The 22,293-nt window shown below is 48.3% G+C and overlaps 9 protein-coding genes across 9 annotated transcripts; 6 read left to right on the plus strand and 3 right to left on the minus strand.

The window, feature by feature from the left end:
* Positions 1–484: 484 nt before the first annotated feature.
* Positions 485–1,417, plus strand: T069G_06371 (uncharacterized protein; the record flags this gene model as incomplete). The annotated part of the gene is made up of 4 exons (XM_056173581.1): positions 485–665; positions 756–883; positions 1,014–1,247; positions 1,304–1,417. The coding sequence occupies 4 exons, from the start codon at positions 485–487 to the stop codon at positions 1,415–1,417; spliced, it is 657 nt and encodes a 218-aa protein (XP_056027160.1).
* A 624-nt stretch (positions 1,418–2,041) lies between these two features.
* On the plus strand, positions 2,042–2,999 carry T069G_06372 (carbon-nitrogen hydrolase domain-containing protein; the record flags this gene model as incomplete). The annotated part of the gene is made up of 2 exons (XM_056173582.1): positions 2,042–2,086; positions 2,148–2,999. The coding sequence occupies 2 exons, from the start codon at positions 2,042–2,044 to the stop codon at positions 2,997–2,999; spliced, it is 897 nt and encodes a 298-aa protein (XP_056027161.1).
* Positions 3,000–3,082: 83 nt separating this feature from the next.
* On the minus strand, positions 3,083–5,101 carry T069G_06373 (heterokaryon incompatibility protein (HET) domain-containing protein; the record flags this gene model as incomplete). The annotated part of the gene is made up of 4 exons (XM_056173583.1): positions 3,083–3,247; positions 3,311–4,420; positions 4,484–4,906; positions 4,946–5,101. 4 exons carry the CDS (start codon positions 5,099–5,101, stop codon positions 3,083–3,085), a joined length of 1,854 nt encoding a protein of 617 aa, XP_056027162.1.
* Positions 5,102–6,043: 942 nt separating this feature from the next.
* Positions 6,044–7,688, plus strand: T069G_06374 (uncharacterized protein; the record flags this gene model as incomplete). The annotated part of the gene is made up of 2 exons (XM_056173584.1): positions 6,044–6,458; positions 6,541–7,688. 2 exons carry the CDS (start codon positions 6,044–6,046, stop codon positions 7,686–7,688), a joined length of 1,563 nt encoding a protein of 520 aa, XP_056027163.1.
* Positions 7,689–7,901: 213 nt separating this feature from the next.
* T069G_06375 (NADH:flavin oxidoreductase / NADH oxidase family domain-containing protein) lies at positions 7,902–9,212 on the minus strand (the record flags this gene model as incomplete). The annotated part of the gene is made up of 1 exon (XM_056173585.1): positions 7,902–9,212. One exon carries the CDS (start codon positions 9,210–9,212, stop codon positions 7,902–7,904), a length of 1,311 nt encoding a protein of 436 aa, XP_056027164.1.
* An 815-nt stretch (positions 9,213–10,027) lies between these two features.
* T069G_06376 (nmrA-like family domain-containing protein) lies at positions 10,028–10,951 on the plus strand (the record flags this gene model as incomplete). The annotated part of the gene is made up of 1 exon (XM_056173586.1): positions 10,028–10,951. The coding sequence occupies one exon, from the start codon at positions 10,028–10,030 to the stop codon at positions 10,949–10,951; it is 924 nt and encodes a 307-aa protein (XP_056027165.1).
* A 4,503-nt stretch (positions 10,952–15,454) lies between these two features.
* On the plus strand, positions 15,455–18,049 carry T069G_06377 (sulfatase domain-containing protein; the record flags this gene model as incomplete). The annotated part of the gene is made up of 1 exon (XM_056173587.1): positions 15,455–18,049. The coding sequence occupies one exon, from the start codon at positions 15,455–15,457 to the stop codon at positions 18,047–18,049; it is 2,595 nt and encodes an 864-aa protein (XP_056027166.1).
* A 253-nt stretch (positions 18,050–18,302) lies between these two features.
* Positions 18,303–19,140, minus strand: T069G_06378 (uncharacterized protein; the record flags this gene model as incomplete). The annotated part of the gene is made up of 3 exons (XM_056173588.1): positions 18,303–18,496; positions 18,554–18,844; positions 18,903–19,140. 3 exons carry the CDS (start codon positions 19,138–19,140, stop codon positions 18,303–18,305), a joined length of 723 nt encoding a protein of 240 aa, XP_056027167.1.
* Positions 19,141–21,843: 2,703 nt separating this feature from the next.
* T069G_06379 (uncharacterized protein) lies at positions 21,844–22,290 on the plus strand (the record flags this gene model as incomplete). Its single annotated transcript, XM_056173589.1, has 1 exon — positions 21,844–22,290. The coding sequence occupies one exon, from the start codon at positions 21,844–21,846 to the stop codon at positions 22,288–22,290; it is 447 nt and encodes a 148-aa protein (XP_056027168.1).
* Positions 22,291–22,293: the final 3 nt, after the last annotated feature.

Genomic DNA, 22,293 nt, shown 5'->3' on the forward strand with positions numbered 1-22,293 from the left:
CTTATTACTCTCAAGACTTCACGCACTTTTTGCGTAGAACAGGCGGAATTCCGCAGGCTGCAGACTTGATGGTATCCTGCTTACAGGACACCGGCAGACTTACTTCCTGACCCGCCAGGCCTGGTTAGCAATTAATACTGATACATCGTTTTGGCTTAGTTTTTGTGGCTGTCGATTAAAATTGATAATGGGGACTTTGTATCATGTTCACTCTTAGGAACGAAAGCCAGTCTTATTATGTGGCTTTTAAGACCGTTTCATGACACACACGTACATAGCTTCGTGAAGTCTCTACTTCATTTGGGTGTGGACAATGCGCGCATGTTGGAGCTGCTGACACTAAATCACCAACCTCACCACACTAATAAGGCTTCTGTCAAGAGAAGCTCCATGCACCCTGCCATCTGTCTCTTATAAGTAGCGACCTCAGCCGCTGGATTGGAAGCCGACTCAAATTTCCAACAAATCACCAGATCTTTACAAAATGCTGTCCCAAGTACTACGCTTTACTTTCCCAGCCGGGTCCACCATATCATCGGCAGCATTCCTGAAACTTCGCCAGCAAATTGCTACAGCGGGCGCAGCATCCCAATACTATGGCTACACTACGCCAACTAGAGTCTTGAGTCTACCTAGAAAGCGCCATGAGGTTTGTTGGGTCATTCGTAAGTATTGCTCTTATCTTATTAAATACTTGTATATAAAGACTTAATTCTGACCGGTGGGGGGACCAGATTGGCCTCACGAGCGACAAGACCGAAGCGCTGTGGCCGAAGGATTAATTAGCACTGGTATTACAGATGCAACATCTTTGGAGTTCGAATTCACTGAAGCCCAATTGGAACATTTGACCAAGGCGCTCGACGCTCCCATTTGCGAATTTGTATGTGGCTATTATCTTACCTCGTCTTGTCATTTCACGTGTTCTCATTTTTTTTCTAGCTTCATTCTTATTTGTATTATTGTATTTCATGCTACGCTCTGGAGAACCTTGCTTATGAAACTCTTACTAGGCTTGTATCCGACTGAGAGATGACGCCCCATTAGAAGACGAGGCTCTACAGAAATCAATGCACAAAACGTATTCCGACACTTACCAAATTCTAGGATTTACTGGCGGCTATTGGGCATACGCTCTTAACTCCAACGAAACCGCGGGCGTACCTTGCAGCAGTCCTGCTCCGGAAACAATTCCCAAGTCCCACCGAAGACTCGGAGTTTATTATCTGGGATGGGATAGCATTGAGGTAGCAAAATCCGGGTGCATGATTACCAAATTTGTGTAGTTGCTGACTGAATCCAGTTGCACGAAGATGGGTCCCAAACGGAAGCCTTTTCCGAGGAGATTGACAAATTACAGCCATATTTTGGACCGGGATCAGGTGCTTTTTACACGATGCTTCGCCAACATAAATAACGCGCTGCACAAGCATAGTAGAGATACGCCATATGAGTTGGAGGCGTAAGTCTCGTGGCATTTAACGGGTGGTTGCCTAACAAAGGCTCGCAAGGCATTTCTTAAGGCTGTCCTTGGTTCGAATATCCCCCCTCCTTCACAAACCTACATGCAGATAAAGGGCGAACTGCGTTGATGCCAATTTATTCTAGTTTCTATATATGTGATAGGCCGCAGTATAATAGCCAAGAGACAAACATCAATGCCCAGGTTCAGATTTCAATTCTCTTTCCGTCGCTAGGTGTTCAAACAAGGCTGTTAGCTGATTCCAGCTTCATGATGGATGGAATTAGTAGACGAAATGGATATACACGTGTAGCCATATCGCGAGCCTAATTTGTGCCCGCCACTAGGCTGCTGCCACATCTTCAACTCGTTCTCTCAATAGTGATATTGGATACTGCATACAGACCCACAGAGGTGGGAGGCGCAGCTCAGGCGTGATAGTGGCGAAGGCATTGAAGTTTTGGCCAGGCTTAATCCAGTCTCGTCCATGTTTAATAAGAACTATTTGGTTTCGAGATTACTTTCAAAAGGTTTCATTTTTCTTCAAGATAATTACAACCATTACAAAAACTTCTCAAAATGGCCCCGATATTAAAAATTGCACTTGTTCAGTTTCAGGCCAAAGTTAGTCGCCCTTGCTACGTTCTCTCAAGATATCCGCACTGACATTGTGATATCCAAATAGCCCCTTTGTGTGCAGGAAAACTTTGACAAAGCAGTTTCAGAAATCCGATCCGCTGCCTCACAAGGAAGTCATCTCGTTGTATTGCCAGAATATCACCTCACATCATGGGTCCCAGAGGACCCTTCGTTTGCCATAGCCTGTGCAGCTTCCACGCAATATCTTTCTCAGTATCAAAATCTAGCTAGGAAGTTAAATATTCACATTGTTCCAGGCACCATTGTTGAACCTGCTACTATCCGACCATCGGATGCCGTTGCTACTTCTCATCCAGAGCAAGACGTATTTGCAGGTGATCCCATAGTGGAGCTACACAACAAGACATACTTCATCGCCGCGACTTCTGGAGATATCCTGGGAACATACCAAAAGAAAAACTTGTGGCATGTCGAGCGCGGCGTTTTGACTGCTGATAGGCGAACGCTGCACAAGGCGTTTGATGTTCCGCTCCCCGATGGCCATATAGTGCGAGTCGGTCTGCTTATATGTTGGGATCTCGCCTTTCCAGAAGCTCTGAGACAATTAGCTGCGGATGGCGCAAAGATTGTCGTTATTCCTGCATACTGGCACATCAAAAAGGTCAATCCAAGGCTTCTGGCTCTAAATGCGGACTCCGAAGCAGTGTTCTTGGATAGCGTTACCGTTGCTAGAGCTTACGAGAACACATGTGCCGTTGCGTTTTGCAACGCTTGGGGTCATAGCCAAGTCGCGTTGCCGGTGCTAGGATCACTTGGTAAACTAGGAGCTGAGACAGAAGGCTGTCTCATTAGTGAGATAGACTTGGATGCTCTAGAAGTCGCAGAGAGTCATTACAAAGTCCGAGAGGATATAGGTGGCAAAGAATGGCACTATTAGTCTACATGTTATGAAGCGTTAGGGAATGTTTGACGAGCGATCACTGACAGCGCTAAGTGAATGGTGTTTGGTATTTCGATAGTTCATAATATATATAGTCTCCGAAGTGAAGTCTCAAGTCTCTTTCCCAAACCCTCTGCCGCCTCACCATTCATTAGCGCGTGGATATACGCATCTCCTAGTAGCTCAAAAGCCTCTTCTGTAGGTATTTCTCCATTAGTCAAAGATGAACAACTCTTCGCTGCTACCTTTGAAGTAAGATTCTTTTGTCTGAGAATGAACGGAATGCGTGTATCGCTTAGAATACACACTACATCGCCTGCCCGAACATTGGTGTCACATATGCCAACGTACCCTGACCCCGTGAGCACCAAGCTGCGCCCCCGCATAGTAATAGCGACGAGTTCAACGTAGGCGGGCCACTTGTGCAAAATCTCGGGTAGATGATGCCTCGAGGAACGCAGTTGCTCCAAGAACTGGGCTGGAAAGCGAGCGTCTTGCGCAAAATAAGAGTTGGCGGGAGTATGTTCCCAATTAGCCACCAAACTCACAGCGATGGCGCTGATAATGTGTTGGCCCGTAGGACTGTAGATGTCGGTATTGCCAGAAGAAAAGAAGCCTATTTCGTCGAAACTTGTTGCAATCGAACAAAGAAAGTTATTCAGTGCATGTTTAGCCTTGTGAACAGCTCCAGTGAGAGGTAGAATGTCCAGTGGGATGACAGCCTTAATAACGTCATGCACTAGGCCGACAGCAACGAGAGCACGGCTGTTATTTTTGAGGTTCATTATTTGGAAATGTTGTTTGGGTATCCCTCGTGAAGCATCACTGCTTTCTGGGGAGTGGTGGAGCGGTTTGTGGCGCATTATTCCAGTCCAATCTGGTACCCATGATGGAATTCCTGTATCTTGACTTGCTACACCTCTCTGCAGTGTTGGGCGCATAGCTGCAGCAAGTTGCAGTACGTGAGTGGTGGAGTTGTAATTGCTATCAAGAGGAAAGTCGTCCCTCAGCTTCATCATGAGAATAGCAAAGTCCGTGAAGATGTCGCGAATAGGTAGTCCGTAGTTAATATTTTCAACGAGGACTTGCATGCCCGCCGAGTTTGGGAACCAGTGTTGCATCACGCCATATAACGCGTATAATCGATCTCTGGGATTTGAGCATTCAAAGCTGTCAAACTCCACGAGAGTGTCGAGTGGTGTCTGCCGTTTCAGCATCGCATCTGCGTTCCTAATTCGCGACATTGTCCGTAGAATTGTACGGTGATCGTCGCTAAACCCGCCCTTGTCATTCTCAAATAGTTCGACCAAGGCCAACTCAAAGGCATTCCAATGTATGTTCGTTGCACCATAATGCACCCAGACATCGTTGGCTAATACCACCTCTTGGATAATCCATCGCCGCTTAAACCATGACCTCTGAAGCAACGAGGTAATAGCCCGAGGCTGCGATTCATCATCACCGAGGAAGGCAGATACTGCCTGATTGATTCTGAACCTCTTCCTCCAAGACCGCTGGTCATTCTCACTCTCACTATTCGGATCTTCGAGGATGATAGCAGCAAGTTCGGTGAAGAAATCAAGGCATAGCCTTCCATGACTCAGAACGTCGTCCGGTCCTAGCCAAACAAGGACACTTGTGGCTTCAGCATAAGTTTTTGGGAAATTGGCAACTTGGCTGTTGCGTTCTACTATGTTGTTCTGATCGATGCAGACGGCGTCTACCCATAGGACGAGCGTCTCGGTTTGCTTTCTCAAACAGCGCAGCGCAGCGTACAAGTTTTCAGTAATGCGAATTTCGCGGCTAGAAGAGAGTTGAGAGGTGAGAATACCATTATCGTCATTGTTGTCTAGAATCTTCAGTGAGTGTGAAAATATCGGCAACCCCCAAGTATATGATAAGGCCTGGTATTTTACATGCGCCTGTTCACTTTTATTATGTACGGATGTGTCAAGGCTGCGATCGACGATCTTTGTTTCCACCAGGCGACAGCTCAAGGAGCCATCGGGCTGCGAATTACATGTTGGCAAAAGGTGCAACAGTCGGATAGAAAAAGTACCGCGAGATGCGGCGGACAAGGGACTATACTTGTAATTCATGCCTCTTGAGCTTTCAAATGACAGTGTTTAGAGTGCATAAGATGGAAACAGTTACTACATGATGAATGAATAACGATGTACAGCATTTAATCATCTGGATTCTTCTTTAGTGATGGATGCCTAGGAGCATGTAAATAGCGCGATGCGGAGTAGAACTGCTAAGGCTGAGCTGCTCAGCCCCGTCTGGATAATTGAGGTTGTTGTATACTTGAGATAGCTGCCCGGGAGCGGGAGTTTCGGAACTACATGGCTGTAAAATGAATTAATCTGATAATACGAGTGCCCAATATCGAGAATGGGGCGATGCACTTGATAAGGATGCATGTACTTCAAAGCTGGAATTGTGCACCGGTCATCTCGAACACATTGAAGCAAGTCATCATATTTGATAAACATCTGCGTATAAATACAGGTTGTATTGAGAGCCGTACCTCGCGAGTATATGGTGGCGGCATCTGGCACGATATCTTACACGGCCTCGGCAACTACCGCTACATGTTGCACTTAATTTCCAGCTTACAACAGGTCCTTGCATGTGCCAGCTGTAGATGTAGGAAATGATGGCGCAAAATTGCGACAGGCGAGCTCAATATCTGTAGGACATAATCACGTTGGAAAGAATAAGTGCCGCAGACCAATTTGTAAAGCTGTGGCTGGTACAGTGCTAATATCCTCCCATCACCATGTCCACGGGTACTATTACTGTCTTATGGCGGTCACTGCTTCTGCCATACTGCGAGTCAGCTGATAAGATAATGTGGCACTTTATCCAAAAACGGACGGAGCTCTTAGGACACAGTTCTGCTGTACCTGGGCTCTCCTGGATTTCAACCCTCTAGCACAGAGTTATCATGTATTTCGGGCGCTGCTGTACAAGTGTAAGTCAGAGTGGGCGTTACGATTTATTTGCAATTTATATTAGGTGAAACCTCCAGTACCACAATGGACGAAAGGCAACGGCGCATTTTTATAAACTATGACCCATCTGATCCCCGGCCAAACCGCACGCAGCGCCAAGCAGTGTCTGCGTACATTGGAAAACACTTTCGAAACCGTTCGGCTCCTGCAAGACGAGCACAGCAAACCCCCAACGGAAGCGGAAATAGGCTACTTCCGCAGTCACTAGTCCCCTCGGTAGAGGCACAGGGTCGGCTTGTCATCCGGGGGTCACAGTTTCTTCGTTCGAGTAATGAAGGCGACCGACACTCCTTAGAACATAATGCTGGGCCGGAGGCTCCCGAGTCCCCAGGCTCTAATATTGGAAATAGCATTATTTTACTTCGGCCGGTAATAGAATGTTTCGTTCCAGCCTATCCGACTGAGCATCGAGAAAAGGTCTTTGATGTTCTCGATTTCCGTACGCTTTACCCTGTCTCAGATGTTGTCCCAAGGCTACATGTATATTCTACTACACCAGTTACTAAAAAGAAAATTGGCAGATATCCACTATCTTGCCGCTCGTTTGACGCATTGGGGTCCTGGTGCCAACCCATTCGTTCGCTGCTGGGTGCAAATGGTCTGTGGTGATATGGCGCTATTTGACTCAGTGGCCGCCTTCACACATGGCGTACGTATCACTACGCTGGAAGACAAAATCACACCTAGCACCACCATGTTGTGGCACAAGGCGCGAGCGCTGAAGGCACTGCAAGCCAAGATATTAACAGTGGCAGAAGACAAGGTCGCAACTTGGACAGCGAACGAGACAATCTTGGCAACTTTCTACTTGATGGAAGGAGCAGCGAGATTCGGTTATGAATCTGAATTTAAAGCTCATTGCATTGGGTTGCTTCGGATGATGCAGCTAAGGGGTCAGGTTGCGAGTGGTTGCTTGAAAGACCTCTATGTTATGCAGGCGGTTGGGCTGGTTGAGGGCACAGAAATGGCATCTAGTCTCAAGCATGACATTACTGAAGAAAGTCTTCAACTATCCAGCAATAACCAGGCTGATGGCACTTCTGTTACAGCGACGATGGCACTTCGATACCCTCAGCCAGTTATCCAGCTCGATCGGTCGTTAAAGTCCGCGATTGATACCTTACCAGAGGGCTTCCGCGACTTGGCTATCTCGGGGAATCTCAGCGCTGATTTTATCTTCCTTCTTGGAGAGCAGTCTCAACAGTACGACGACATTACTCAGTCTGCGGAACGCCAAACTAAGGGAATCAAGGGAGCTCGTATGTTGGCTAACCGGTCGCAGAGTGCGGTGGAACAACTGGCCTGTTTGGGCACAGTCGCATTCCTCACACGGCGCACGGCACAAATGCAGATGTTCCCTGAAGTAGCTCGTATCAACAGGCTGGCGATGCTGGCGAGCCAGATGCCATCTTTTAGCAAGGGAGGGACGTTGTGCTACCGTGAATTGAGGGTCTGGGCAACGCTTGTTGGTACCGAGATATCGATTACGGCTGGTGCAACTCTTAAGCAGCGTGCTCGTCAATTAATGATGGATTTAGTACTCCAGGAGAGGTGGATTGGTGGTTGGGTTGATGTTGAGAGGATAGTGAAGCGATATCTATGGGACGAGAAGTCTCTCGCTGCCTGGAAGAGACACTGGGCGAATTATCAGCATCTAAACCAGGTTTAACATGCGTTAGAGTGCTTCTAAACAGGATCATAAGGAGTAATTTTTGTTGAGTTGTCACGTGGATCTGTGTGACGTGGATCTGTGTGATCACTCTCCTGGGTTAAGCCTACTTTCTGTTTGCTGCTGTTTGCAGCTAGTTTTTCCCTCTTTCATAGATGATTAACACAGCAGAACACAGAGAGTTTTGCAACTTTCAGCTTGTTAAGTTTCTATCTACAAGTCCAAGTCAACATAGCCGTACAAATTCATTGTTTGGGCATCCCCTGCCATCTGTTGAGCCCAGGTGCTCATCGCCCCGAGAAATGTTTGCACATTTTCTTCTCGGCTCATATCAATCGGATCTTGCCCTTTGCCCACTTGCCGAATCTGGCTGCCTGCAATGATATTGGTCAAAGCGAAGTCATCTTGATCTACCTTTGGGTCAATGGCACCAGTTATGGCACCATTCAGCAAGTCTTTACTCAGACTAAATTCCTGTGCAACCACCCGACCAAGGCCGACACCATCAACTGTTTTCAAAGCATCTAGCATCCCGCGGATGGTCCTGAACCCTCCGGTAACGTACATTTTTGTCTTGTGCAGTGCAGGCACAATCATAGCCGCAAACTCAAGGAAGAACGCTTCTCGTTTTCTTGTTGACTCGCGTTCGTGCTTGAAAGCCATTGCCTGGTATGTGCCGCCACTGAGTTCAACAAAGTCAAAGGTTGCCTCTTCGAGCATGTGGCAGAGCTCTCTTGCTTCTTCCACTGTAAATCCACCTGACTGAAACTCCACACTGTTGATTTTGATTCCCAAAATGAAGTCTGAGGGTGTACTTGCCCTAATAGCTTGGGCAATCTCCATGATGAGACGGGCGCGGTTCCTCAGGGTACCACCATATGCATCTGTCCGGAGGTTGGTCGTTCGCGAGAGAAACTGCGAAAGTAAGTACCCGTGAGCACCTTGCAGCTCAATACCGTCAAAGCCGGCTCGGTGTAGGTACTGTGCTGCAAAGCTGAAACTGCGCACAATCTCGTTTATCTCTTCCTGAGAAGCAGGATGAGGTTTGGCAAACTCAAGTCCAAAAACTTTACCCTGGAGTTGAACATCACTGGCAGAGACGGGGTCAGGCTGGATTCTTCGTTCGACTTGTCGTCCTGGGTGTGTGACCTGCCCAGTAATAAGGCTACCATGTGCCCGTGCAACAGAAGCGAGCTTGACGAAGGCCTCAAAACGCGGTCCCTCGAATGGAGCATCCGTAGGAATGATGAGGTTGCCAGGTGCTTCAAGCTGGTCATATGCCAACATGATATTGCCAGTCAAGATATGCCCGAGGCCACCTTCTCCCCATCGCTGGTACACGTTGTGTATCTCTGTTGAGGGAATTCCCCGAGCCTCTTTCTTCTGAGGATCCCAGGAACTGAGCTTCTCGGTCATTGAGGCTTTCAAGAATCGATTAGATGCGATCCTCTGGCTGAACTCGAAGCGCAGCGGTTGTGCCAGTGGTGAAACATCTTCGCTAGCTGAAGGGAAGCGGGACGCCATTGTTGGTACTCTGGTGATTGGTATCTAGTAGATGGAAAGAGAAGTGATCTACAAGCATGATTTTCGAATATAATTATGGGAGATTTGGGGACTTTATAATAAACAAAATTCCAACTAGACCTTGTATTTGGGCATTGTCTTCTGGTGTTCACCAGTCACTAACACCCTCAAAATGATGCAGTACCTGTTACTAAGAGACCAGACCAACGATATTACAAATGTATAAGGTGGGGCACATGCTTCTTTCTCCGAACAGGACTCCGCGGCCGATGACTCCACCTTCCTGAAGAGGAATTTACTTCTTCGATAGCCAAGCCTACATGACGCATGATGTATATACAGATTTCTGTCAGCAACCACCTTTCGACATCAACTTTCGGGGCGATTTGAAGTTTCGAACCGCCAAGCTGACTCCTTGGCTTTGATTTCTGTGAGGAATGAGCTATTAACACACTAGCTTTCATACAGTCGCCCGAGTCGCCCGACTGCTTTGGAGATTTTCAAGACTTTGGCTTTGTTGTGATTTGTAAACAGAAAGCCTTTTATTATCCAATGTCCGGGATTCTCATCTGCCGACAGAATGTAGTGCCTCTTACCACAGGACACTATTGCTCTGATTCGTTATTTCGCTCCTGGGCTGCGAGATACCGAATTGCACAGTTGCGTGGAGACTGCGTCAACTAGTATTTAAGGGCCGCAATGTCTGTCTCTGAACATCATTGACCTCAGGATCATCACTTTCTTGGCTGGTTTTCTGAACGGTTACAATATCACTCTGCCACTTTCTTTCAAACCTTGGTGCACCTGCTGACAATATGCCTTCACTACATATCGCTCTCGTCGGCGCTACGGGCAACCTCGGCCCAGTGATCCTGCAAGCACTTCTTGCGGCCTCGCTCCAGACTACGGTCTTAACAAGAGTAGGGAGTGCTCACAAGGTCTCCGTACCAGCCGGATCGGAAAGCCTATTAAAGGTTCAGGAGGTAGATTACAACTCGCACGACAACCTCGTCTCCGCACTCCAAACTGTCGACGTGGTTCTGTCAACTCTCGGCTTTGCAGACCTGTTTAGCACGCAGAAAAAGCTGATTGACGCTTCTCTGAAGGCGAAAGTCTCTCGTTTCATCCCTTCGGAGTTTGGAAATGATTCAGCAAACCCTTTCGTCCGAAAGCTGCCGCTTTATGGGGACAAAATCAAGACCCAAGAGTACTTGGAGGAAAAGGCTGCTCAGAACCCAGGCTTTAGCTATACCATGTGTTATAACAACTCTTTCTTGGATTGGCAACTCCAAATCGGCTTTATGGTCAATCTAAAAGACCACAGTGCTACGCTATATGATGGTGGCGATGTTTTGTTCTCCGCGACTCGACTTTCAACCATTGGGAAGGCCGTGGTTGGTGTGATCCAAAATCTCGAAGCCACAAGAAATAAACATGTCTACTTCCACGATATCGCTATCACCCAGAATCAGCTCATTGACATTGCAAAGCGCATCGACGGAAAAGAGTGGTCGACGAATGTTGTCTCGACTGCTGAGATTGAAGAAAAATCTTATGAAATGCTGAAAAGCAGCGACCCGAAGGAAGTCGGAAATTCAGCGCTCGGATTTATTGCCCGGGCCTGCTGGGGCGCAGGATATGGAGGTAATTTCAGTGAGAAACTTAGCAATAATCTGCTCGGGATTTCCGGAATGAGCATTGACGACCTTGAGAATTTGGTACGGGAAATTATTGGTTGAGCTTAAAACAGACGTCACATTACCTTTTAGCGGTGTCGTGGGATTAATATGACTTTGTATTAGTCCTGGGGTGAGTGAAGGGTATTTGCAGAAACTGGCTGGCCACCTCCTGCGACAGCCACTATCGGACGATACTTCGTGTTCAAAGATGGCCCAATACTTCCGAGAATTGAGTTTCTTCCAATAGCTGCTCTGTAGAGTAGTTCAGGTATTCAATATTATTATTCCAAGAAATGAGACCCTTTCCCTCGCACGACCAAGACTACTATGTCTCACTGATGCTAAAAAGCGTTTTTACGTCCTAGTAGAGGTTAAAAACTTCCACGTCTAATTAAAGCCTAACAATTCCGCAAAAACTGTCCCTCGGCGGTTGACGTCTGTTGCTACTCAAGTGGCGATGGTATTTGTTCGGAGTCAGTTCAAATGAAAACAATCCGGGCAGTTTTACGTAGGCCTTCGCTGAGGGTACTGCGCACGGTATCAGCCACAGAGCGCCACAAAAATGGTTTGTGCGGAGAGAACATGGAAACTTTACATTAACAAATGGAACGGACACTCATTTCGGGCGCTGCTGTCTGGTACTTACGACATTAGCCGCTGGTGAGATCACATGTGCAGGAACAGGTACTAATGTGATCAAGACATAGCCACAGCAAATTAGCCCATCATTCTCGCTCATAAGAATCACTCTCCAAGGTGCATAATCACGATGTGTTGACTACCCTACCGCCGTCTTTCTAATGTTCTGTTTAGGATCCTCGCGTTGTCGCATCTGCTCAAACAGCGGCGTGGGGAAACTTCATGTCTTCCAGCGGTTCGCTTTGCTTCGGGATGTACAGACTGCGTTGCAGACAAAGTGTGCACGGTTGCCGCACAGTTGCTGCAGGGTGAAAGCTGGGTGAGTAACGGCTCCATGGCATGATGCCCGCGAGGTAGCATCCTGCGAAGAGCCATAGGTCCGTGTATGTAGAGAGTATCTGGGTGAATCATCCATGTGTGGCTCGCTTCGGCTGCATCTCAATTCAGCTCTCCTCAGCTTCTTGTCTGGTGTAGGCATTCTACGACGCCACGAAACTTCAGCCGCCTGCTGGGATTTATTATTCACGTACAGAGCAGCAATTGTCCCGTCCCACATGACAACGAGTATGTAGTACTTCACCAGCCCTGGGAGGTCGAGACTCAGCAGAGGCGCAGAGCGGCATGCCGCGGGCAGTGTTAGTGTCTGGGCGCGAGGCTTAGCCAGATGATAGAACCATACGAGTGGCACAAACAATCAATGCTCTATTTCCACCAAATCCTCCCCTTGTTCAGATGCAGTTGATGCGGCTGAATGGCTGCACCCGCATGCTGGCCGTTGAATTGATTGAAATCTTTTGTCGGCCCTACTGGACAATATTTGCAACACTAGTTGTTCACTGCAGGCTGGACCTGAACCGACTTGAACCTTGGTGCCACTCTCGCCACTCTAAAAGGGCGCCTTGGGGCGCGTTGTGATCGTCGGGGATCATCCGTTGGGAGTGGGAAGCAGAACCACAGCAATGACAACAATGACGGAATACGTGGGGACGGGGAGAACTAAATGCTGAGGACGACGTTTGGCCTCTGGGGCTTACGAGTGATGTACTTTACTGTGCAGTCCTTGCAAATTTGAGGCCTCGAATTGTCGAGTCAGTCGGGGAACTTTTACACAATTGGGTGTGTTTGCAGCCTCAATCGCGTTGGTACGTGCAACACCACCGTTAAAATGCACTGATCAGCCAAGGGCGCGTGTGGCGATGGAGTCGTAAAAAACCTCACTCAATACTACTAGCACAGACACTCGGTACCCGGTAGCTTGTCAGAAGCAGATTGCATGCTGCAACCGCAAGGCTTTTTTTCGATACGCGGATAGAAAAGCAGCTGGGAAGAAAGGCCACGCGCTGTGTTCCAAAAATACCGGGCTTGGCTTCCAACTCAATCTGCAATAACCTCAGACAGCGGCTGGTCAAGGGATTCAGCCAAGACGGGCGCTAAAATGATGCCTGGTAGCTGAGGCCAAAGTAACAGGCATTGCTTCCCGTTATGTGGACATCCAATGTGAAGCGGTTTGTAGCTGTGGTCCCCCCCTTTTCTTCTCCCGCAAAAGTACTTGTCAACTCGTCTGTCCCGTGCTACTCTTTAGACGAGATGGTCAGACTCACATCTAGCCGTATTCATACAATGGCTTGAGACTATCCATATTGATGTGTACGAGTATGGCCAGCCCCTTTTATCGAACTCTTCGGTTCGAAAGCCGCCACCGCTCTTTCAATGTTCTTTTGGCGAGACAATATTACGAGTAGAGGAAATACCTAGTACAGTACAAGCAAATTGTCAAGTCATCTCGCACCCCAACTCTGGCTCCACCGACCCGCAGCAAGAGCCGGAGATGGGCGACGGGGATGGAGAAGGAGTTTGTCGCATCTCCACGTGCTCAGTCTCGGTTGTATTGAGCGAGAGGATGATTAAAACAAATAGTAGAAATAATGGAATGGGGTGAAATTCATTGGAAAAGACTGCATATAGAAATGCCCATACTGACCACTATCTGGGTTCGCATTATGGTATTGACGTCTTGTACGGAGGAGCTGGTGATTTTCGTTGACTCCGTCCCCGTATCAAGATTTCAGATCCGCATAAGAGTGTCAAGACTGGGTACTAGCATGAGACGCTAGTCGCTGCACTCCGTACAACTGATTTGCCTTGCTTGTGCATCAGGATATTAGTTAGTTCCAACACCGGTAAGCATGAGACGAGAGAACGGTCTGCTCGTCGCTTACTATGAAAGGCATCTTTGGCTGACTATGTTGTGCCGCCTGGGTGCTGAATCTATGTGTTGGGGATGCTTCAATTATAATCACGGGCATTCACATCCGCATGCCCTCCGGAAAGATTGCGATATTGGGACTGATTACTAGACAGACTATCCACCAGCTGTGTAAGAAGACTACTGGGTATGGAACTGGTGGCTCTAGGACTGGACATGGGGGTAGTTTTCTCACGGCAGCCAGAAAAGGAAGCTTATCCCACTGGACTGGTCAGTGTCAGACTGGATGTTCTCACCGGCATCGCAGACGTTGAAGTTTGTAATAATCTGACCTCTGGTGCGCACGAGATAACATTGATAGTCGCATGAGGGCATAGCCAAGAGCTGCGCATCTGCTTATTTCGCCCACTGTACATCAGTCCATGTCGGTACTTTTCAATTGACGTCAGGCGATGATCCTTTTGTCGTATATAAACCAAGATGCCAAGATAGCCTGAAGCCACAAAGACAAATAGAGATAGAATTAGTATTTTATTGACAACATCAATATAAAAATAAACCAGGTGCATGCAAACAAGGCACAATCCTCAAAAACCAAAAGCCTCGGTCGCCCATCCAGAAAAAAGCACGCGACCTGGTCGTGTCTCTGCCCAATCAGCCCTTCCAGAACCCGTCGATCAAGCCCACTCGGCACGCCAAATTGCGCCGCCTCCTTGATGCCTCGCCCCCCTGACAGCCTCCATGTCCATCAAAACTGTCGGGATTCTCGAAGCCAGCCACGGACGGTTAGTGGAAGGCTGAGCGGTGGGGGGAGGAGTTTCGCAGTTTTAGGTATTACAGCACGGCACAGGCACAGGCGCTGCAGTTCTCGGAAAGGCGTTCCGCGGGTTCCAGGTTGCTGAAAAGATAGTTATCGAGAGGTCTGGCCCCCCGCATCAAAGTGAGACATTGAGGCCTGATATCAAGGCAACAGATGCAATCATCGGGTCTCATCCATCCATCTAATCGAAGTTACGAGTTCGCCGCGTTGCAGCGGCTACAGCACCCGCGCCAGCACCCGCCACACCTCGTGCCCTGTATTTTCCCGGCCCAGTGGGCGCATCCCACTAAACGACTAAACGGCGGCCCATCCTTAGCGGCCATTCCCCCCTCCACAGGCGACAGCCGCCGGCCAAGCCAGCGCCCCATTTCCCCTAGTGCTAGCTCCATCTCTCTGTACCTGTATTCAGCTACTCGTACTGCTGGAGCCTCACGATCCAACCGACTCTTGTCTCTCCTCCATCATTCACTCGCCTCGACTCTCCTTTTATCCAACCCGCATTAGCTGCCCTACACTCCTTTGGGCTTCTTCTGCGCTTTCCTAGAGCATCGTTCTTTTTTGCCGCCTGTCCGCTTTCGCTTGCGAGCAATCTCGCCTATCGACCATCACCTGAGCATCTTCTCTTTTGCTTCCTCTCTTCCTCTCTTCCTCTCTTCCTCTCTTCTTCTTCTCTTTTCAGCATCCTCATGGGAGCTTGCGAGCAGCCCTGTTCGAGTCGCTTCCTCAAACATCAGCGCCGGTCCGCCAAGACCAGCTGCTGTGCGACTCTCTAATCATTTCACGTCGCTCATCATCTACCACGAGTACCGTCCATCTTTGTCCTCGCCTCCTCGCTTTCGCCTCCTCCATCCTCCCACTCGAGCGACGACGATAAACGACTAATCCTCACGACAGCGCCATGGAGTCGCCCGCTGGCAGACGGCTCGATGCCTCCCCCTCCCCCTCTCCCATACATCACCTCGGCATGACGCGCCGTTTCGCACACGCCGTTGCCTCGCGCTTGACCCGTCGACGGTTTATAGCCAATCTCGCCTCCCGCTTCGCCAACCGACGGTTCGCCTTTGCTGTCGCAACCGTCGCCATCTTCAGTGCCAAGGGCGTTCACATCTACACACATCTGTCTTCACTGCCGCTGGTTCACCTGGTGCGGTGGGGATATTCATTCTTTGCGCAGGATGTCATGCTGCTCATCCTTGTCCGGCTGCTGCTTGACCCGTGGTTGACGGAAGGCTCTGGGTGGTTGCGCACTACCACAATGACTCTGGCGTCTGTAATTATCACATATCTCATCACCGTAGGGGTTGTGACAGTGACATTCTTTGCCGTCTGTGGCTCCGAGATCCACTGGCGCAACATTGGCTTGGCTGGTGATGCCTCCTCCTTTGCCATGTTTCTCTCCGGCCTTGCGTCATTAATCCTAGTCCTGTTCACCGTTCTCTTTGTCGCATGCATCTTGCAAGACATCTGCTACGTAACCGCCGGCGTGGCTACCGATATTCTCAAGTGGCCTATTAACTTCGCCTTGCGCCGATCGTCGCCCACCGCCTACTCTCAGGTACCTCAACTTGACGTTGAGCTTGCCAGCACATCCGACGATCTGGACGACGACGAATTCTGCGGCATGAAGAGCAAGACATCGGCAGTTGTTCTGAAGCGATTGCTATACCTCTTCATCGGCTTGGCACTCCTTACACATGTTGTCATGGTTTTGATACGCCCGAATGAGAGTGCCATGAATTTCTTGTCATGGACACCTGCCCTCCTCCCTTTCATCGACTTCACATTCTCCTCTCCCAGCCTTGATCATCTGAAGCCCATCTACGGATCCAGCATTGGCCACTCCTGGGACAACATCACTGCTCTGACCGACCCTGTTGATTTGCCTTGGCTGCCTCAGAGACATGTCCCCGGATTTGGAGACTGGTATAAGAACAACAAGCATTACAACGCTGCTGCAGACCCTCTCAAGATTTCCAACTTCAATGACGATCTTCTTCCGGCGCTCAAGGATAAGCTTGCCGATGTGCCGATTCGCCATGTCATGCTCATCCTTCTCGAAAGCACGCGAAAGGATGTTTTCCCCATCAAGAAGGATGGCCTTATCTGGGAGCGACTGGCCAACTCGTTTAGCAACAAGACTTTACCTGACGAGGCTCAAGCCATGCTGGCTGGTCTCACTTCCAACGCCAACTTCATTACCGGCGACTACGATGATGGGTTTGAGCACGAAACTAAGAAAAGGCGAGGCGGTATCAACTTTAACAACGTCTTCACCACCGCTACCTATACCATCAAGAGCATCGTTGGCACAATGTGTGGCCTCACGCCCCTCATGGCAGATTTCAATTTGGAGTACCTCCACCACTTTTATCAGCCGTGCCTACCCCAGGTCTTTGACGCCTTCAATAAAATAGATGAGGAGGATCTTGGCAGCGAGAGGAGTGAAGATTTTACGTCTTTCAAATGGCAGTCCACCTTCATGCAATCTGTCACCAAAAATTATGATAGATATGTGCCTCTTCTATCCAAGATGGGTATTGCTCCCGAAAATCTCGTCTCCAAGGAATATCTCAAGAGCCGATTTGCCAAGTTTGGTCCCGTGGATCAGCCAGATATCAACTATTTCGGTATGGCTGATGTCGTCGTTGAGGACTACATCCGAGACGCCTTTGTACAAGCCAAGAAGAATAACGAGCGAGCCTTTGTCACACATCTAACCAGCACGAGCCACCATCCGTTCGCAATTCCAGCCGAAGAGAAGTATACGCCTTTAGGAAATGGCTTGGACGACATTTCCCACTATCTCAATGCCATCGGCTACGACGACCGATGGTTGGGCAAGATTATGAATATTCTGGATGAGGAGGGTGTTGCAGATGAGACTCTTGTTGTTTTTGTTGGTGACCATGGAGTGTCTATGCCCGAAAACAACATCTTGGCGCCTTACTATAACCCCAACATTGGCACACTACGTGTTCCTCTGGTCTTTTCACATCCCAAACTACCGGCAATCGATGTCAACGACGCTGTCATCTCCTCACAAATCCTCCCTACCATTCTTGACCTCCTCCGCGAAACTGGATCGCTTTCCAAGTCGCACACACAGGCCGCTTCCGACTTGGTCCAAAACTACGAAGGCCAATCGCTCATCCGGCCTGTTCACACATCCTCCAACGAAACCGGCCAGGGTAACTGGCAATTTACCGTCGTCAATCCAGGCCGCGCGATGCTGAGCATCCGCGACACCCGTCAGCCGGATTGGCACCTCATCGTGCCCATCATCGACAACGTCGAGTGGCAGTTTACGAATCTAATGAATGACCCGACGGGAGCGCAGACCCTGCTCGGGTTCGACTTTGTTAATTTCTTGTACAGCGTTGAGAAATCTCACGGCGTCGATGCCGCAAAATGGGCCGAAGAAGCTGCATTTATGGCCCGGTGGTGGGTCGAAGAGAATGGGAAGCGATGGCGTTATGGTCCCTATGCCAACTAAACGGGCATATGTTTTCACCTTTCTTTTTTCCATTTCTGCCCCCTTGATCCTTTTGATATCATATTATTTATTTTACTCTTGATGTACTCATATGTATACTGGCATGGGCATTAAAACTGGCGTTTATACAATAAAGCAGGGGGGCCGCAGAGGTCTTTTGAACTTTTTGGCAAAATCATTTCTTCCTTCATTACACGTGATATGAGAGTTTTACGACCATCCATATGTTGTCCCATCTGACAAGAAGTACCACTCACTGAGGTGACAAATTGCCAGCTTTTCTTTTGATGGCCCAGTCACGAACTTTGTCAAAGTTTGCACATGTTCTGCTTCCATTAAACACAGGTCGCAGGAGACCCTCAGAGTCTGTTCGGAAAGGCAAAATGTCAAGGCTCGGCCTGCACATCATTGACTGACGAATATAGTCAATACAATGTTCGAGATGCGCTGGAATCGTGTGCTCATTCGCCGGACTGTGCACATCATACCAATCCTTCAAGACACCGTACGCCTGCATACGAAGCATATCCAAGCAATGCAGCTGATGAAATACTTCTACTGCGCCGACGTATAGCGGAGGATCTGATTCTCGAGTATGATCATCGATGAAGAGGGAGCTTTTTGAGGGGAGTTTGGCATGTTCTTGCTCCGTCAGGGCGACCATGCCGGGGTGTGTGAGTTTATCCCAGTGCGCATTGTTGGTTTCGTTGGGTTTGCCTTGGTATGCTGACAAGTCAGGCGTGAAGCCTGATGTGAAGTGCGTCTCGCTGTATGAAAGGGCCGGGTATAGAGGACCTTTGACAGAAAGATGTGAGATGGTTACTCTTTAATATTGGAGGGCAGTTATACATACTCGTGAGATCTGGATAGCTTAGGGTGTCTGCCTGTGGTCTACTTCTCAGAAAGAGCAGTGAAGAGAATGCAATTATCCAAAACACTCCGAGGACCCCGTGAATCCAGACGAAGCGGATCCTTCCAACATTCTGTCTGAAGGAAGATGTATCAGGAAATGACAGAGATTCTCTTGATGAAGAATCAGCATCTCCGTTAGATACAGGCGTGTACTGAGTTTTGTCCAGCCACAGCGGCATATTGACAACTCTTGCTGGCTAGGGGGAAGGCGTGTAGTATAATGAACAGACAAGTGATGCTCGAGGGTGAGCAGACACGCAGGAAAGGGGCTTGTTCTCGGATAATAGAGACGGCATATAGAAAACCACCATCGCATTTAGATGCCCTTTCAAAGTGAAAGCAAGAAGCTAGATCCACAGATTAGGCAGTAGACCGACAAAAGAGCCGTATCGAACTCTACATACACGAAAACGAGGGAATACGCAGTGGGTCGCCCTCGTTGAGCATGAAGATACCTTCACGAAGTACATGGCCTATCTTTTCACCCGCAGAACCATGCTTCGAAATATTTAACCAATAGAATTAAACATCATCAGCTAGCTACATGGAGCAAATGTAGCGATCAATAAGGCTGTTTTGATCAGTCAACATTCGCATTATTGGCCACTGATACGAATAGGTGGAAGATGACTCGCGTCCTATTTAGTAGAGAAGTATAGACAAGCATTGACCAGAATAGACGTTGAATCGTTTGACAAAGTTGGCCGATTCGTTAAATGACTCAAGGCTTCAAAGTTCTTTAATCACCCCAATGTTGCTTCAGTACCTATGGATCGAAACTCCGCCCACAGCTCTCCACAGCTATCAGATTTTCGTTCAAGATACCGCGGAACTGAGACGCCAAGTTTCCCTATATGGGTTTAGAGGCAAGAACTTCTGTTTTGGATGTCCCATTTGGTGGCCAACCTCTCGTGTGCAAATTTTAAGTGCAGTGGGGTGCCGAAAAGCTAAAAAGTCAGTTTGGATGTTATTAATGCTTATATGTGAGCATCCCAATTTATAACAGATGGGCATTTCCTCTTTATTTCTTGTAAGGCAATGTATATACATGTATATATATTTTGAAGCTTTTAATTAATCCCTGTTCCTCTGATATTGTTTAATTGGAATCCACAGCGTGAGCTTGGTTGTAAAAGTGGGCTTATACCAAAACTTTTGACACCCCTGGATTACAGCGGACACAAGACGAACGCGGGGATATCAGTGCTACTGATGCTCGTTTACGAGGATATTACGTTGCTAGCCCACAAGCTCCCCTGCCCTAGTGTGGACAAAAAGTCCCTTGCTCATGTTCTAATGGGATTTCTTTTGGATTTAGTTGTCAAAGTAGGTTAGGCCAAGCAGGTAGGATTCATTAGGGCGAGTCCTGTGTTGCCCAAGTTGTCTTGACAAAGATTGAGGCTTATCTTCGTCATGCAGGTTGGGCGGCTGGCTGTTCAAGCTTATTTTAGCCACTTAGTAGGCCACTAGTAGCTCAACCTGCATACCGAACATGTGCTTCGTACGTATCAGTGCATTTCATTTGAGAGCTTGTTAAAAACCGGCAGGTGGTTTGTTTGTTTGCCCACATAAGGGGATAGTTCATGTTCGGGTTTCGGGTTAGGGAAGGGTGGACCGGTTCGTCGGTCCTTGGCAGACGCAGGCGTCAACGAAGTTGGGTCGTATTTTAATCGATGTCTATGGATAGATGCCTGCGTGCAGCATCGTATCTATACATGCAGTGTCTGAAACCTCAGGTTTGGAGAGGAAAGCGTTACAGATCTCGGTAATTGCTGCATACGACCGATGCGACAACACATCGGCTACGGTGTTGGTAGTCAAGCCCGTAACGGCGAAGATGTAAGCCACCACATAAAGTCATTTTCAGCAGAAAACGAGTTATGCTATCCAAAACTCGCATCGAAAAGTGAGCTTCTGGGCAAAGAGCTGCACTACTAGTGGGGAGATTTCAGCAGTGTCTATAATAAACCATCTTGATAAGCATTATCTGTACTTGATTTAGCGAGAACGACGTATGCGGCATCAAGAAACCGGTGCCAAGATGAATCCTTCTCCAAGTTTTGCCACCGTTCTACTGAAGAGGAAAGGATTAATAAATAGCACCAACTGGTCTAATTTATTAAGTACCTAGTACTTGTGTAGGGAAACACCTGTTCGGCCAGTAATCGAGTTTTACTATGTATATAACTATAGGGACAGTTGCTAGAGAAATATAGATATAGTAGCAGATATTTAAAAACAGGCGTATAATTTCACGCGTGGGTGTTAGAATCTTCTCGGTCTCGATTTTTTGCCCTCTGCTTAATACAGCAGCGGTTAAGCTTCTCAGTTGTGATATTTCATCCACACCGGATGAGATGGACTAATACACATCTGATTGCAGCGATACAAAAGTGCACTTGGTATTCCAAATGTCAAAAGATGTGACTTATTTGCCGATTCTACCCACTTGAAACAACCGTATATGCGGGGAAGATACGTTACGGAGTGCATGTAATCTATTTGTCACCATCCTTTGGTGATTATCAAAACCCATGTCCGTACGTCAACTAGTGACCATGAACGACTCATTCATATCTCCATCCACACCAAAGTCTAGACTAATGTCAGGAAGACTTGCAAAATGTACCTCCTATATTCGTATCCGCGGGGATAGTGATAGCGACGGCCCGTCTTGGGGCATCTCGATGTGTTGATAGCTTTCAAGCCATGACCGAAGAGGAACTGTTTGCGAAAAGCAGATGTTGTCTTGGTTTCTTTGGATATATATAACAGTGCAACGCTGCTATTGTTCTTTTCTGTAATTAGCAGATACGACAATACAAACAAACAACTTTATCTCCTCGATCTGTCTCCCTTTCCACACCCAACACATCCCTAAAATGAAGTTCACCTTGATTTTCGCCTCCCTCCTTGCCCTTGCGGCTGCCGCCCCTGCCCCCAGCGAGGTCAGCACAGATGCGTGCCTCCTAAAGCGTACCGATGGAAACTTCCTCGTAGAGCGAGGAGGTGGCTGCGGTTATTACGGAAAACGTTCTGAAGCCAGTACCGACGCTTGTCTTCTGAAGCGTGTCGTCGATGGCTCTTACAGTATTGAGGCCCGAGGCGGCGGCTGTGGATATTACGGAAAGCGATCTGAGGCTTCTACCGACGCCTGCCTCCTTAGACGGGAGGCTGATGGCAAATACACAGTTGAAGAGAGAGGTGGTGGCTGCGGATACTATGGAAAGCGTTCTGAAGCTAGTACCGATGCTTGTCTGCTAAAGCGTGAGGCCGATGGCAAGTTTGTTCTCGAGGAGCGCGGCCACGGATGCGGATATTACGAGTAAATG

The sequence above is a fragment of the Trichoderma breve genome, chromosome 4 (genome assembly GCF_028502605.1).
Source record: "Trichoderma breve strain T069 chromosome 4, whole genome shotgun sequence".
NCBI classification, from domain to species: Eukaryota; Fungi; Ascomycota; class Sordariomycetes; order Hypocreales; family Hypocreaceae; genus Trichoderma; species Trichoderma breve.